General features: G+C 42.1%; 1 protein-coding gene across 3 annotated transcripts in view; it reads left to right on the forward strand.

Moving 5' to 3' along the window:
* LOC129762150 (uncharacterized) overlaps window positions 1-12,154 on the forward strand; it is a 197,988-nt gene extending 185,834 nt beyond the window's left edge. For all 3 annotated transcript variants that reach the window (XM_055760153.1, XM_055760152.1, XM_055760154.1), the window contains 4 exons: window positions 4,163-4,366; window positions 4,435-5,979; window positions 9,780-10,307; window positions 10,373-12,154. In XM_055760153.1, the coding sequence (XP_055616128.1) occupies window positions 4,163-4,366; window positions 4,435-5,979; window positions 9,780-10,307; window positions 10,373-11,418 (3,323 nt within the window). In that variant the 3' untranslated portion in view covers window positions 11,419-12,154. The remainder of the gene's footprint in view (window positions 1-4,162; window positions 4,367-4,434; window positions 5,980-9,779; window positions 10,308-10,372) is intronic.
* Window positions 12,155-17,154: the final 5,000 nt, after the last annotated feature.

Consider the following 17,154-nt stretch of genomic DNA (forward strand, 5'->3'; position numbering starts at 1 on the left):
TATGAAGCCCTTATTCATCAAACCCTGCCATGACTTTCCGGATTTTATGAATTGATGCCAAATTACCCAATTATCACGGTGTTTTGATGCAAGAACAAAAGTAAATGATTCTGAAGTACTTCATTGCACTTTTGACTGTTCATTCGTGTTGGTGGTAAGCTACCTAAACCAGGCCTTTTTGAGAAAATTCTCAGTCGTTTCAAAGAAGATAGTTGTTATATCCTACACTGAATACTTCGATTCAACCGACTTCTTACATATCTCTGGAAACTCAGAAAAAATGAGTGGTTCAATAGTTGTGAAACGCAGTGTATGTCTTGCGTGTTCAGACCAATTTGCGTCGAAATCCCAAAAGTTTCTGAAAATCATCATCGACTATTCCAAAGTCCGTGTTTCTGGGCAATTTGGAGTCAACATCTGTGCTCGAATCATGCAACCTTTTTTCGAATGCGACTGCGAATGCGGATGAAATTGTAAAAGCTGCTAGCAATGTTCCAGAGAATCTCATTGATCTGCGCTTATTTGGGATTAGCTCTACGGATGTCATTAAAGCCGTTAAGAAATTAAAGAAAACGATCCTCCGGGTCCCGACGGCGTACCTGCAATATTTTTTGTCGCTGTGTTGGTGCTTTAGCCAGGCCCTTAGCCTGTATCTTCACTGCATCGTTTTTTTTCCAAAATATATATTTTATTAAGGCACATATGGTGTTAGCCTGACGGGGCCGGGAGTTCTATATTTTGACAATTTTTGTCTTACGACTATGTTAGTAATATGTAACCGATTACTCGCAGTTGGCTCGAGGTTAGTTTTACAAAGATTCTCATAATTGGGAGGTTGCAGTCTCCAGTGCTCTGTATGGGTGGTCGACACGGGATACTTCCTATTGGGGTACAACTGACCATTAATCAGCGACGCCCCCCTAGTCTGTACCTCATATCAATCGTGGTTCATCTCTCTTGACTCGAGGAATCCAGGGTAGAATGGTCACTGAGCGGTACAATCTTCAGCTCGTGTAGAGTTGTCATGAGCGATACAACTTTTGGCTCTTGTTGAATGATCAGTAGCCTGCACAACCTTCGACCTGTGTATCTGTAAAGCGTATGTGTATGTATTGCATCGTTGGATCAAGGATTTTTTTCCCGAGATATGGAAGCATTCCTTTATGTTTCCTGTTCATAAGAAGGGCGACAAACGAGACGTAACAAACTATCGGGGCATAACAAGTCTTTCTGCTGCTTCATAAATGTTTGAGATAATTGTGAAAGATGCTATCTTCTTTCATTTCAAAAGCTACAACTCTCCATCGCTACACGGTTTTATGCCAGGGCACTCTGTTTCATCGAGTTGGTTGGAATTTACGTCAACTTGTATTGCACATTTTGTATACATTTGGATACCGTTTAAGCAGACCTGAAGGCAGCCTTCGATCGCATCGATCATGGTATCCTTCTACGGAAAATGTCTCGATTGGGAGTTTCTGATGGTCTAGTGAATTCGCTCGAATCATACCTGCTCAAACGGAACTCTCCGCGTTAAGCTGATATCGTGCACCTCTGCGTCATTCATCGCAACGTCAGGCGTTCCTCAGGGCAGCAATTTAGGACCATTGCTGTTCATAAAATTCTTCAACGACATGACGTTCATCCTTCTGAGTGGTTGTGTGCTCATATATGCCGATGACCTAAAAATCTACATCGTCGTCAAGAACATCGAAGATTGTCTTCGGCTTCAAGAAATGTTGAATCTCTTTGTTAACTAGTGCCTCTTGTACAAACTTTCTGTCAGTATATCTAAATGCGTACTAATGACTTTTCATCGAACATGGACAACGATCACACTCGACTACTCGATTGATGAAGTTGTACTCGAGAGAGTTGAACAAGTACTCGGAAGTGACTTGGGGATAACGTTGGACCCAAAGCTTGCGTTTAATTTTCATCGATTAATGGTTGTCACTAAGGTGAATCGGCAGCTAGGATTTATATCTAGGATTGCGTTTGTCGTTTGGATTCCGTACCAACTGTCCTGTAGCATCAGAATTGAACGTATCCAAAAAACCTTCATTCGTCGAGCCCTAAGGCAACTTCCTTGGAGAGATCCTTTAAATTTGCTTCGGTATGCTGAAAGATGTCGTTTGCTGAGTATGGATACATTAGAATTAGGACTAGAATTTTGGCTAATTATATCGACTCCTTTTACCTACTCTCGCACCGAGGAGATCTCTCCGATCAACGTACCTGTTGCGGCATGACCCACATCGCACTTCTTATGGACAACACGAGCCTGTAACGAGTACGATCCACACATTTTCTTCAGTTGAGGAGCTTTTCGAGTTTGGAGAACCTGCTGCTCGTTTCCAGCAACGTAACCAGTAATACGGCTCATATAATATTAAACCCTCTAGTTCATTATAATAAAATAAAATGAAAATGCAGAATGAATTATCTGTGAGAACATTATTGATGGATAGTTTGATGCTTTTGTCCCAGAGATCCTTTGAGGTATTATCAGAGCTAATGGCGGAGATGAATTTCTTCCAGCTATCCTGTTTGGCTTGACGAATTATACTTCTGGCTGCATTTTTGGCAGTTTTAAACTTTGAATGAGCTGTTGAGTTTTTGCGATTCTCTTGTGTCAATCTCTGAAGAGCTCGGAGTTTTACGCGACGCAGTTTTATAGCTGACCGTACTTCGGGACCCCACCAAGGAACCGGTTTTTTTACCAGGCAAACCGCTAGTTCGAGGAATGTGATTCTTACCGAAAGTGACTTGACGAAATTCTCATGAGTGGAGAGGGTGGTGTACCTGTAAAATATTCGAACACTTCATTTTGGTAATCATGCCAGATCATAATTCCATCCGTGAAGGCAAGTGTTGGCTGGAGTTGCTCGGTTCAGAGAAATGGTAACCGGCATGTGAGCACTCGCTCGATTGACCAGGAACTGGGTATAGAACATAAAACCGTTTGGAGCCATTTGCAGAAGATTGAATTCCAAAAAAAAGCTGGATGTATGGGTGCCACACGAGTTGACGCAAAAAAAAATCTTTTAGACCGAATCAACGCCTGCGATGCACTGCTGAAACGGAACGAACTCGACCCATTTTTGAAGAAGATGGTGACTGGTGATGAAAAGTGGATCACGTACGACAACCTAAAGCGAAAAAAGTTGTGGTCGAAGCGCGGTGAGCCGGCCCAAACCATCGCCAAGCCCGGATTGACGGCCAGGAAGGTTTTGCTGTGTGTTTGGTGGGATTGGAAGGGAATCATCCACTATGAGCTGCTCAACTATGGCCAGACCCTCAACTCGGTTCTCTACTGTGAGCAGCTTGACCGTTTGAAGCAGGCGATTGACCAGAAGCGGCCAGAAATGATCAATAGGAATGGTGTTGTTTTTCACGAGGACAACGCTCGGCCTCACACATCTTTGATGACCCGCCGGCCTCACACATCTTTGATGACCCGCCAGAAGCTACGGGAGCTCGGATGGGATGTCCTATTGCACCCACCGTATAGTCCGGACCTGGCTCCAAGTGATTATCATCTCTTCCGGTCCATGCAAAACGCTCTTGGTGATACTAAGTAGGCCTCAAAAGAGGCTTGCGAAAACTGGCTGTCTGAGTTTTTTGCAAATAAGGTGGGGGGGTTTTATAAGAGGGGGATAATGAAGTTGCCTTCTAAATGGCACCAAGTTTGCGAACAAAACGGCGCATATTTGACTTAAATTGGATAGTTTTAAGTATGTTAAATAAAGCGTCAAATTTCGATCAGAAATACGACATTTCTTTTTCGCCAACCGTATACCACGATGGTCAGTGGAAGAATCACCCCAAAGAATTGAATGACTCATGACCCATAAGTAGAACAGGCGATGCGAATCTACTTGAAATCTGATTGAGGCTGGATTTTAGTGTGGAATATGGTTGTGAATGAGGAATATAAATGGATAGAAATTGATAGTGAAATCGATTTCTATAGCTACCTTGAGAAAAGCAGTTGTAACGCAGTAATTTGAGCCGACTAATAGTTGCTATCTCGACGGCGGTCAAAAGACGAATCGGTGTTTTCAAATGTAATCTATACAATGAAAACAATCCCTCGCTCTGCCGGAATCTTATTCAAATATGATTTTTAACATTTTCTTATCGTCTGTCCGTAACACAGATCGTCCCAAGAGTCGCGAGTACCAAAGCCGAAGCTTCTTCGACGACGAGGACGAGGATACGCTGGGACGCAAACGCTCGCTGTCCAACACGATCGTCTGTCCGGAGACCCACGTGTGCGTGAAATTGCACGGTGAAAAGAAAAATGTCTGCTGCCCGGTGGAGGATGAAACCGATGCCACTCCGGAAGCTCGCCAGCAATCCAGTAGGTTTCCATAGCTTTACAAAAATCAAGATCGACTCTAACCATAGTTTCTATTTGCTCTCTTTTAGTGTGTGAATATCTGCGTGACTTCTCGGATCGCATGGAGGGTACGGTTGAGGGTATGCAGCTGGCACTGCCTCCCCCTTCCTGCGGTATAGACGGCGGGTATGAGGCGATGCAGTGCACCACCAAAAAGCTGCGGGTCAACCGGTCCGAGCAGCGACGCTATCTAGAACAGAACAATATTCGTCAGATGAGAAAACTGCTCGAGGAGGCGAAGCGTGCCAAGCGAGATACGACGGTATCGGTGCCTGCGCAAGGCCACAATTTGAAGCTAGTTAAAGTCGACGACACATACGAGAACAACAATCGCGTACAGTCGGGAGACAATGGTTCCGATGCACTGATGTCGTATCTTCGGCAGCGAATGCTGGTATCGGTCGAAAGTGTTGGCGATTTCGGTGTCCAGGGAAGATCCGCGAAGATCATCGATTTCAACCGGTTGGATTCGAAGCATTCCAACAACCTAGACAGTATTGATGTCAAACCTTCAGCGGCGCTGAAGAAACCCCTAGCAATCGAGGACGACTTGACGGAAATCGAACTGGAAGAGTGCTGGTGCGTGGATAACTTTGGCACGGAAATCCCGAGAACTCGGGGAATGAACGCCACTCGGAAATCATGCCAAGATCTTCGCGAATCGCTCGGATGTCTCGATCTGACCTGTCGAATGGGTTGCGATTATGGCTTTCTGCTCGATCCGGAAACCCAATGTCCTTCCTGTGAGTGTCGTGACCCATGTGATAGCGTGGCCTGTCCGGACGGACAGGAATGTCGATCGGTTGAGGTGTCATGCGAAGGAGAATACTGTCCACCGGTGCCTGCATGTTTTCCCAAGAAACCTGGCCAGTGTCCTTTCCTGGTACCGCCAGGAAGTGAAAACTCCGAGTCCGATTCGTGTGAATACGAATGCCGAACGGATGCCCACTGCGATGGTTCCAAACGGTGCTGCTCCAATGGCTGCGGAACTCAGTGCGTTGAGCCGCAGCTGAAAACCGCTTGCCAACATTTGCAAACCATCCAGCTGCATCAGGCAAGTGAACTCGGCGTTCCGCCGAAGCAGAAATACATCACACAGTGCGATGCGGATGGAAGCTTCCGCACCATCCAGTGTGGTCCCGGAAACGTTTGCTGGTGTGTCGATGAGTACGGAAACGAGAAGAGTGGAACGCGAACCTCCAACGGTGAGCCAAACTGCGCAATCTATCCGAAGATCGAGTGCCCGCTGAGGAAATGTTCACCCTGCGAGTACGGCTACAAGATCGACGCCGACGGCTGCAAGACTTGCGAGTGCCGCGATCCGTGCAGCGAAATCTCCTGCCCTCGGGGCGAGGAATGCCAACTCATCCAGGTTGAGTGCATCTCCGTGCCGTGCCCGAAAATGCCTATTTGTGTGCCGATCCGTGATTCCGTTTGTCCGGAGGGACTCCCGTTGAAATCCGGTGGGCGTGAGATTGTCTGCGGACCGCAGGCCGAGGCCGAGAGCTGCCCGTCGACACACATCTGCCAGCTCAATCCGATCAGCAAACGTGGGTCTTGTTGTGCCAAGACAAGTGAGTAGCACCATTCTTTCAGTTCTAGAAACGTCATTATGTTGAGGTTTCAATGGCGTGCAAATAAGTATCCGAAATTAGTTAAATTTATCAACAAAAATGAATTTGTTCAATCCAGATGCCACATCCATTTGCTTGATTAGTTCTCCAGCGATGCAGAAATTTGTGTTTCATTTGTATGACATTTTTTTTATTCGTTTTTAATTCATTTATTTTTCGTTTAATGAAAATAAAAGAAGAATTTAATATTTAATTCATCCCCTTAAAGTCAGAATACACCTTTCGTACATGAAAAAAACTTTTTTTCCAGAATCTCTCAGAAGGTGATAGATGCTCATATTTGATGAAAAAATCCTTCTACGCATATGTTCGAATTTCAACAGTGATAGAGTAATAGAACTTTTTTTTTGTTTCGGACTCTGTTGCCTTAAACTGGCTTCACATTAAAAAGTACGCTACGGAAGACGATTCCGTTGCTTTCATTTGAAAGACGAGGAAATGTAGTACAGGATATAGTAGTGGAACATCTAAATTAGTTGATTTAAATAACATTTTGGAAATGAAAACTTCAAAGTTAGTATTTTTTAATGTGCAGTTATTAATTGTATCCCAAAAAATCACATTGAACTTGATTATTTCTATAAATCAAATTAAAGTTCTCAAACCACTCTACGATTTGTTGTTTGACACCCAACTTCTATCTTTCTCAATTTCGCTGCAATATCAATATACCATAGAATTGATCACTTGTAACAATAATTTTGTAATGTCTGACGATAGAGAAGTATTTAAGCCAGTAATTAATTTTTCCGATCCAAGCGCCAGCCATTGTATCACCTGGAATAAACATCTCTACTTCAAATACTATTTAATTATTTTCCTACACAACAGATTCTGTTTTCGGGTTGAAATTGATCACTCGAAAGTAAAGACAACAATATTGAAAAACTATGGACTCCCTAAAATTGCAGTAGGGTAAGGTTACAAATATTTGATTCAGCACATGTTCTCGACGTTTCTGCAAGTTTCAAATTATTCACACAAAGAATCATGTGAGAGGAAGATTTAGGGCTCAATTTTGGGTACAGAGTGCTTGGTTTGATTTCATTTCATTTAGGTATAAAGAATTGAAAACTAAATTCAAATTTGCTATATTAAGTTTTGGGGAAACTCAACGTTTTATTCAAAAAATCAGTAATAATCAAATAACAGTCAAAATCCTAATTAAATAACAATCAGTTCAGTATATAAAAATTTATGCAAACTTGATCGCACTTGATCGAGTAAGGCATTTTCAACAATTTAGACCCCTTTTCCATGTAGATATTGCAAGCTTTCTTCAACAATTGTCCCATTTAGGTACTATATCTAACACAACCCAGCGAAAGACTTTAATATCATCGAAGTGATCAGTCCATTTGTCTAAATAATCTAGATAGTTTTTATACACCTCAATAAACGACTTTTTGCTTCTATCTGAGCGCTTCGAGCGCCCGGCAGCGATCCGGAATCTTCTTTGACGTATGTTTCGTCATCCATGAGAATGCACCGGTTGGGATTGCTCAAAATACACTCATAAAGCTTTCGAGCTCGTGTTTTAGTGCGATCTTGCTGTTCCGATGTTTGTTTGGCCACTTTTTACTTTTCATAGGTCTTTAGACCATGTCTCTGTTTAATCCGCTGAATCATCCCAACACTGGTTTTGAACTTATTTGCCAAATCACGAATAGATGCAGACCTGTTCTTCTGAATATAATTTACAACTTACTTGGTCCGGGTTTTCATCCACTTCTGCTGAGATTCTCGAAAGAACACTCATTACCGAACTCTGCGACGATTCGTTTAACACTTTCTGGAAAAACTTTGTTTTTTTTTGCTATTTGGTGGTATGTAGCACCCTATTCGGTGCAGAATTTTCTGTTTAGTTTCCAAATCAATCCGCGACATTTCGAAGACAACTTTATGACCGCGACTAAATGACAAGTATTTCTATTTTTGACACGTAAACAAAGCGTGCTCTGGTTACACGACAAAAAAAGTTCACCCGTTTGTGTGTAATAACGTGTTAAATGTTTAAGGTTACTTTTCGATACACTCTCTGAATCAGGAAACACCTTCTTGAACAGATTGCTTCCGCAGTAACAGCTCAGGTAGCTATAGTTGTGCTGAACGGCATGGAATGCCATTGTGGCTTCAGCAGCCAATATTTTCAACTCGAGCGGAGACTTCTATACCATCAGCATTTATTTGCGAATGTTTTCGAAATGAACCTGCCGCTCTGATGTTAAACTGGTGCTTTTCCGATGCTAAATGTTGAGTTAGATCAGTTCGTCCTTTGTTTGCGATGGATATTTTCTTCTGGCGAACCTCACAAGACATCAGATTCGTCTGAAGTTGGTTTGAATGGCGGGAATTCCTTTTGTAGAGCATCAGAAAATTCCTTCTTCCGGCGGGGCATGGTGAAGCTAAAATAGGCACTCAAATTTGATTTCACAACGATTATGATCCAACAGAATGCTTACCGATTAAACGATTGTACAACAATAGTATAAGAAAATAGTTTCGGATACATTTCAATTATTTCACTTCGGTATTCAGCGAAGAAGAAAGCAGTCAGTCGAACGATAGCAAAAAACACAAATAAACACCAGAACAAATTCCGTAGAAGCACAATCATGAACTGTCAAATTGGGGGCGCGAGAATGGTTTTTATTACACGTTCGGGTGAAAGGGGGCAAGTGAATGCTTGTTTTGGGATGAAATGTACTACTGCAAAATGTTTATTTACAGTTCGAATCAAACACAATTCGTTTATTGTTTATAAGATTTTTTTCTTATTTTTGAAACTTGACGACGACAAAAAAGTTTTTTTTTTGGGTCTTATTTTGCATAAAGAAGAGTACACTCATTTTTTAACTGGAAAAGAGTACGGATGGTATCCCTACCCGGGCTTACCCGTCATTTACGAGCCATGCAGACTGCTCTGCCACTGCTTCCGGTTGCTCCGACTACGTTATGCTAGACACTCATTCCTTTTTCCAATTTCACTTTTTTTTATCCCTTTTGTTTATTTTAGGCTCATTAGCATTTTAGCTGTAACAGAGCCGAATTTAAATCGTGTACATGTCACATGTTTATCATATCTATAATTGGCACATTCCACAGTTGCCACTTTTCGGCGTTAGAGTATTCCCTTCTATACCATTGCATATGGTACACATTTACACAGTACCCATTTATGGGTAAGAGTTTTCCTTCTGTTCTTCCATTATCCAGTTAGACCAGACAGCGGAGACAGTTGATTGATCATTGTTGAGTTATTTATAGAACAGCAGTCCGATGCAGAAGCAGAGCAGTTGTATGGATGAATCGATCTTATTTCGACCGTGGATCGATCTCCATCGCTGATGATTGTTGCGTGGACGTAGTTATTCTGTAACTACACAAAGATGGTCAATGAGGGCCCTGAGTTTTGAACTCACGATCGATCGCTTACTAACCAATTTCACTTTCGCCTCTGTCATTTTGCTATCCGCACTCGCGACGCAAGTTCAAAATGCAAAGTTTCACCTAAAAATTTGCAACGAAATTTACAACTTTCAACTACTCAATTAATCAAGAAAGAATGAATTTATTCAACGATCAAAGTACTTTCGAACACGTCTTTGTCGCTACGTTTTTTTTGAATGTTAGGATTAGCTAGAGTAATGTTAGTGACCTCTCACACACTCGCGTTCGGCGAGTGCAACAATAGTTGTCATATCTATACATCAAACCAATTGTTTCCCCCTTATTCACAGGAGATGTTTGCTTCGAATCGATTGAATCCAGCTGTCTAGCATCGGAGGCGCACTTGTCGAGCAATAGTAACGATCTGGAGACCACAACAACCACCAAGTGGCGGTTCAGTCCGCGGCTGAACAAATGCGTACCGGTCAACCTGCCAATGGTAGGCGTTTGTCCCTCGAAGAACCTGTTCCACAGCGAACAAGCTTGCAACGGCGTCTGTCCGGTGCTATCCCAGTGCGAACGACTACGACTGAAGAATGCGATGGCGGCTAAAAGGGCTGGCCAACCGAGCACTTGGTTCCAGCCACGCTGTGACCCGGAAACCGGCTTCTGGAGTCCGGTTCAGTGCCTTGGATCGATGAGCTCCAGCAACGCGACGACGACGCAGGAAACTCCCAGTCTGGGAGTTTGCTGGTGTGCGGATAAGAAGGGTGCTCCGGTCAAAGGTTCCCTCACCAAGGGTTCCGAACCGAAGTGCAGTAGTCGACAGGCGAGGAAACGATTGCCCAACAGTAGCGGGGAGGTATCGAGTGATCCAGGTAAATTTGTAAATCAATTTCCACAAAAAATGTTGATCTTATGAAATCCCTACCTTCTTCAACAGTTATGGAAGAACTCATCCGACAGATTACCTTCCTGGTAGACGAAAACAACTACATCGATGAAGATTTGGAGCCTACGGTTCCATCGGGCAGCGGTTCGGCTGCTGCTGCAGCCAACTATGCCCCGGAACCACGATACATCGGCTCCATCTCGGCCGTGACGGAGAAAATCATCGAAATGGCACGGATCGACGATGGCAGCAACTTCATCGATGATACGGGCAAAAAACTAAGCGCATCCACAACTCGCTGTCAGGCGCTGCAGTTGGCCGCTTCCTTCCCAGTTGCCTGCGACGAAAACGGATCCTTCGAATCAACCCAGTGTAACGGAGACACCTGCTGGTGTGTGGATGCGGCCGGAAATCAGCTGCCACTGTCAAGCACCTTCAAACGAGCCACCCGAACCTGTCTTTTCACCCCGATCGATGCCGTCGAGATTGAGCTGCATCTCAACAACCCCCACCACAGGGTCCTTCTGAACCTCTACGAAGTCCTCCGTAACGATCTAACCGCGCTGATCGGCAGTATCTTCGACAACTACCGGGTGCACGAGAACACCGACGGAAGTGTGATGCTCCGATTCGACCTGATCGAACACAACAAAGTGGATGACGCTTTCGCGATCGAAGAAATGGTACGCAACCACGAGTTCATCGTTTACCATGGTTCCCTCATAGCGGACGTTACGCAGTCCCGCTTCTCGCACGAAGTCTCCACAAATCTTCCCGTCCCACAGCAATCCTCTGGCATCCCGGAGAACACCTTCCAGACGATTGTGTTCGTACTGGCCACGGCTTCCGCCTTTCTCGTCAGCATTCTGGTCGTGTTCGTGATGTTGAAGCGTGGCAAGAACAAAATGAAGCACTACAGCAACAGCAACCGAATGATGAGCATCGGAGCGGACAAATATCTCGACTACAGTTCGCCCATTTTTGTGCTCAGTGCCAACGATACCAAATCACTGCCGGATCATTACCGATCGACGACGGCGGCGGCAACAGTTGCAACAGTGACCACTTCATCAACGGATAAATCCACGTCCGAATAAGCTCGATTCGCTACGCCGGAAAATGGAACAAGCTGACTCTTGCTGGACCAGACCGAAAAAAATGGTTGAACTCAGCTCGGATTGACCCATTTTCCGCCGGTAAAAAAAAAACTTTTCGTTTTTGTGTTTTCTGATTGAAAGAAAATAGTAAAATGAAAAATTTGAAAACTTTTGACCACTTTCGGGCCCAACAAATCTTTTCTCTCGTTAGTATTGTATATACTGTTTTTCGGTAACTTCTATAGTTAAAATTCACGCCTAGGCTCTACCCTACATATTTTAAATTCCTCGTTGAAATAATACCTATTAAATGTAATAACGATTAGATCTGATGATAGAATTCTGAAAGTGGGTGGAGGAGCGCAATATCAAATGTATATAGTTTTTTGGAAAGCCAAGTGAACTGTTGTTTGGAACTCTGTGTTTTCGTTTTTGTTTTCTCCGAACAGAAACGGTGCATCCGCGCCGGAACATGTGTAGCGTGTTAGTAGGTTAGTTGTGTTGTGTAGGACAGGATGCTTTTATTTATTTATTTCTCCGCTTTGTTATGACATAAGAGCTGCTAAATTAGATGCATCGATTTTCCTTTTTCCGTGGAAGTGAGATGAAACGACATCGTGAAAATTGTGCGCTCCAAACTTTAACCCAATTGACCCTGTAAATATATTGTGGCATCCAGATTATATCATCGTGAGAATATGTTTACGCTCTGTTTGAATAAAATGACAATGAAATAGTTGTAACTGGAGAGACGATTCGCCTGTAAAGAAAGCCCTTGACAGAGCGTGAATGGAACCTTAATATTCATCCCACAAATATCCCCTTCCTTAAGGTTGGTGTCTTTACTAAAAATCACCGACTCATATAGGGGAAGGGTGGTAAAGACAGACACCTTGAGTGAAAGTTGATTTTTTTCCGTGAATTTCACAAAAAAATATATTTCTATCTCAGGGGCTGTCCACATACCACGTGAACAACTTTAGGGGAGGTAGGGGTTACGACAATGCCCACGGTGAGGCGGGAGGGGCTACGAATAATATCCACGTAAATTTTCAAAAAGAATGCATTCACAATGCATCAAAAATAAATTAAATCTGTTCTGGTTTTGCAAGAAGTTTCACACTTTCGCTCACCCAATGTATTTTTGATTGATCAATGAAAGAGTTTAGCTGTCTAAGGGCGAGGACATAGTGAAAGCGGTGCGAACGCGATTTCAATGCGGCGAAACTGTGTGTGGAATGTTTTTTACGCGAGCGAACGCAAGTGGTGATTGCCAGACAATTTTCATAAATATCTTCACAATAGAACTCATCGAACGAAAATAAAGATTGAGTTCTTAAATTATTATTTTCGTTTTGTTCGATGTATTATATAACTTTATTCTAACTTACATAATACATAAACTGACCAGACGTCCCGTTACGGCGTTACGCGGGACAGTCCCGCATTTCAACAAAATGTCCCGCGTAAGATTCCGTCCCGTGAAACGTCCCGCATTTGGCAAAAGAAACGAAAATGTCCCGCGATATCAATATATTGCAAAAACTTTTATTTGGCAGACTGTTCAAAAGCGCTTCTAATGCATCCAAAGATTAATACGTTGAGCTGGTTTCATCGCACCGACATTGGGCGTTTTGTTTAGAGAGTGTCAACTGGAAGCGACAGCAACAAAATTGGAAAATGATTTTTATAAAAGTCCCCTATTGATCCGCAGGGACCCACGTGAGTCAGACGAAAAGTTCATCTTTGGTCCCCTAGCTCGGTCAGGGCTTAACGTTTTAAATAATCCGGAAGAACTAGTGTATACTCGACAGGAAGAGGCAGAGTTGTTTGATGAAGTATCGTAAATGAAGCGCTGGGCGGTCTTACGGAAGTTGGCCGGAACCTGAACCATGGCCGATGAAAAGATGTACATCGGCGTGTTATTTTACCTTTTCGTGGCTTTGGTGGTAGTCTGTCTCTCTATTTTTGCCATCCGCCCAAAAGTTTTCTATCGGGCGCAGCTGGGAAATGTTGGGAAGGTTGGTGGTCTTCGCGACAATGTTTATCTCCAGCCGATCCATCCTCCAGTGATCTTTTGGCATAATGGGCTGATCCCAGGTTCGGCATAAAGACCACATAACCTTCCCGACTCCGGCAAGCATTTCGTACAATATATCTCCCCGTTCACCATATGACTCGAAAGAAGAGCGGCTTCGAGGACTTGATGTGAATGATATATTCGACATCATCGCTTACCTGGGGAACGTAAAGTACCCGGTCCCCTGCCATTCGTTGAGTTCTAGCATCAAGTACGTCTCGTCTTTCATTATGAGTACGAAAGAAGTTTTTCACTTCTTTCGCCGGAAAGAAGTTTTTCACCAGCATCTCAAGCTACTCCGTCTAGGTGATTGCCTGCTGCTCAGATACGGCCGGTCTCGTCTGACGCTTCCGCATAAAAATGTCCATTTTGGCCAAATTCTTCTCCACTGTTCGACCGGTTGCTTCGATCTCCCGGCTTAAGAAGCGGCAAAGAGATGATATTGTAAGTACCAGATCGGCTATATCTGGCTTACACAAAGTGCCTCAGAATGTCCAACTCTTTCGCTGTGGGGTGGAGCTTGCAGTATGGAAAAATCATCAAGTTGCTTGACAGTGCTGCTGCAGCGAATCAACAGCCTTGAATCATTTTTGTTGTAGACTTAATAAACGTAAGATTTAAAGAAAATTTGTTCCTATAAATTATCTTTCATCGCCATCCGAAATTAGTCCTTTTTTTTTTTTGAATGCATACGTTAACACTAAAATCGATGAAAAATGAATTGGAATATTCGAGCATTCCATTCGGTAATTTGAAGAAAATTGTACAATTTGAATCGTGCTTGCCAGGCGTAAATACTCAGATTGAACGAGTGATTTTCGGGCGTAAACGAAATCTAAACCACCGAAAAATCACAACTGAGTGCCGATACTCCGAAAGAAATAATACTGATCAGTTTAGACTCGCAAAACTACGGTTTATGTTCACAAAACGTATATACATAACGTTTTGTTTTTTGTGTCCCGCGTTAGACCTCTGACCATCTGGTCGCTTTAATAATGCATATAATGAAAACGTTACGTTAAGGCTTTCCATTTACCGTGTTCACAGATAAAAACGATCTCACAATTCAACTGTTTACAAAATAAAGAAATGTTATCATTTCTGGCATCCTTGTACATTCTTGTTGGGTTGTTTACATCTAGGTAGTGCGGACTGAATCAAAACGGCTGTCAAAAAAGATCCAATTGAAATGTCAAAAAAGATCCAACGATCAGGATTGTTATTTTTCTTATGATAATCAACACTATAAAAAAGGTATTGTTATCAAAGGCAAAAAAATTAAACTTATAAGATGAATGAACTACATTTTCCGTCAATTGTTCAATTGACCATTGCTTTCTGAAAGAGCATCTCACATTGCATGGTATCAGAACTTGACAGAACCTTCCTACACCTGCATAAACAAACTACGAATAACGCTTAGTTCACTCCAAGAATTTCGGTACGTACATACATATCAAAAGTGAAATTTTTGGGGACGTTTTATTTTCTAACGTCGGTGAAAACAACTTTGATAATGAAGCTGGCCAAATGAAATCCACGTAATTATGATCCGCTAGTGCTGGTGATAAATGTAATGGTAAAGCAATCTGCGCTTCGTGTGGACTACCGGCTTAATTGTGGAGAAGGCATTACGGTTTCTCACGAGGTTTCCTATCCGGTTGAAATGTAACGATATATTTCTATCAAAATAATCCTGAAAATGTGTATGAAAGGTTTGCTACACTTTTGGTTTTCAATAATTCAAACATCGTACTTACTCCACAGATACGGGAACCCTTATGTGCGATTCACATAGCACGTTACGGAGAAGAACGTCTACGTTCCGTCAACGTCTCCACCAATTCACACATGCAGTCAATGCTTCCACCAGCAGCGTCACGTCAATTGCCAAACGAATGCAATGCCCTCTTTCAAATCAGCATGCCTAGAATCAGTTCTAAATTTTGAAAAATTCAATGAGAATCATTGAATTCAATTATTTATATGCTTAAACCCCGTAGTCCGACACTTATGCAATAATAATAATAAATAGAATAATTCTTTCAACTAGTCGCGAATAATTTTCACTCCGAAATTTGGAGCTAAGAGATATGTTCGCATAAAAAGTACAGTAATCTACTTATAAAGCGATATGCTGAGGCACCACTCAGTGTCGCATTGAAGTCGGTTTTGACCAGTAATTGGACATTTGCGACTGGTGGCGACTTTCAATGTGGGGCCAGAATTTGGGCCCCGAACTCAATGTTTACAAAAATGTCCCACTAGAGGTAAAAATGTCTAATTAAACGTGTTGCATCACAGGTCTGTTCAATTAGCTTAATGTCGATGTTGATGTAAATTACTGTATAACCAAATCAAAACAAAAGCCGAGACACAAAGCCCAGACAAAAATCAAACGAGCCGTCCGTCTCCGTCAATTATTCTTTTCTACCCTGCCGGTCGTTTTCGTTGAACGTATGCTGACGGGTCGTTACGTTGCTGGTGTATGTGAATGTTTTCATGAGAATTGCATGGTAGAATCATTGACGTGTCGTGACGTGACGGGACGTGAACGTAACGTGTATGTTGTATCTGAATCGCACTTTATTCGGAACTAGTTTGTCGTTTCCGCAAAAATCGACCCAGTGTTTCAGAGGGTATACGATAAAAGCTTAGGCGAACATTTTCTCTCGTATTAAGGCAGCCTTTCACTGAGTAACGCTTTTTAATGTCCACTTTCCCTGATATAATATTTCTTCGAACGAAATAAAAACAAACGAAGTCACAGTCATGTAAATGTTTACTCCTGCGATTTGAAAACATTCGATGAAAAGTGGAACGAAGAGTTGCCAGATGATTTTTAAAAAATATCTGTAAAAATATGTGAAAGTATGTTAAAAATTTGGAAATATCTGTAAAAGTTACGGATCTATAGAAATGTCTTTTAACGTTGATTTTCACAGATTCATTAATACTTTGTACATCGCGATGCACGTAAGATTGTTTTTTGTATATTATTGTATATTTTGTTTATGTGTATTTTGCATATATACAGCCATTCCTTGCCAAACCGATATAGTGGTTCTCAGATTTCGATGAAAAGTGGTAGTTTTGTTCTTTATCGCAAAACATTAGACCCGTAGTTGTTAATTTTTCGTTAGGGTAACCATTTCCATTATAGTGTGGTCCGAAAAATCTTTTTTTTTCCACTTTTTCCCAAAACTGACTTTTTTCAAAAACTTTAGAACCACTGAACCGATTTAGGTTATCGACATATTTAATTGAAGCCAATTATCTAGCTCTTTATTAAAAAATATTGAACTTGCAAAAATGGATCTTATTTTAGAATTATCGATTGTAGTTGTTTTTTTTTTATTGTTTTCATGGCTTTGGACTAGATGGTGCTATATTTTTATATTTTTCTAGAAAGCTGAGGTTGTTTTACATGACATATCTCGATTTCAGAGATACTATTTTTTTCATTTTTGATTTTTCAAAGTTAACCGGTGGTCCGAAAAATCATTTTTTTCCATTGAGAACCACTTTATCGGTTTGGCATGGAATGGTTGTATATATACTAGCTGACCCGGCGAACTTCATCCCAAGTACTAGCATTGGCAAAACAAAATACATGCTAATTTCTTCAGCAAACTCCAGTATTGACGTAAATT

This window comes from Toxorhynchites rutilus, chromosome 1 (assembly GCF_029784135.1).
Source record: "Toxorhynchites rutilus septentrionalis strain SRP chromosome 1, ASM2978413v1, whole genome shotgun sequence".
Taxonomy (NCBI): domain Eukaryota; kingdom Metazoa; phylum Arthropoda; class Insecta; order Diptera; family Culicidae; genus Toxorhynchites; species Toxorhynchites rutilus.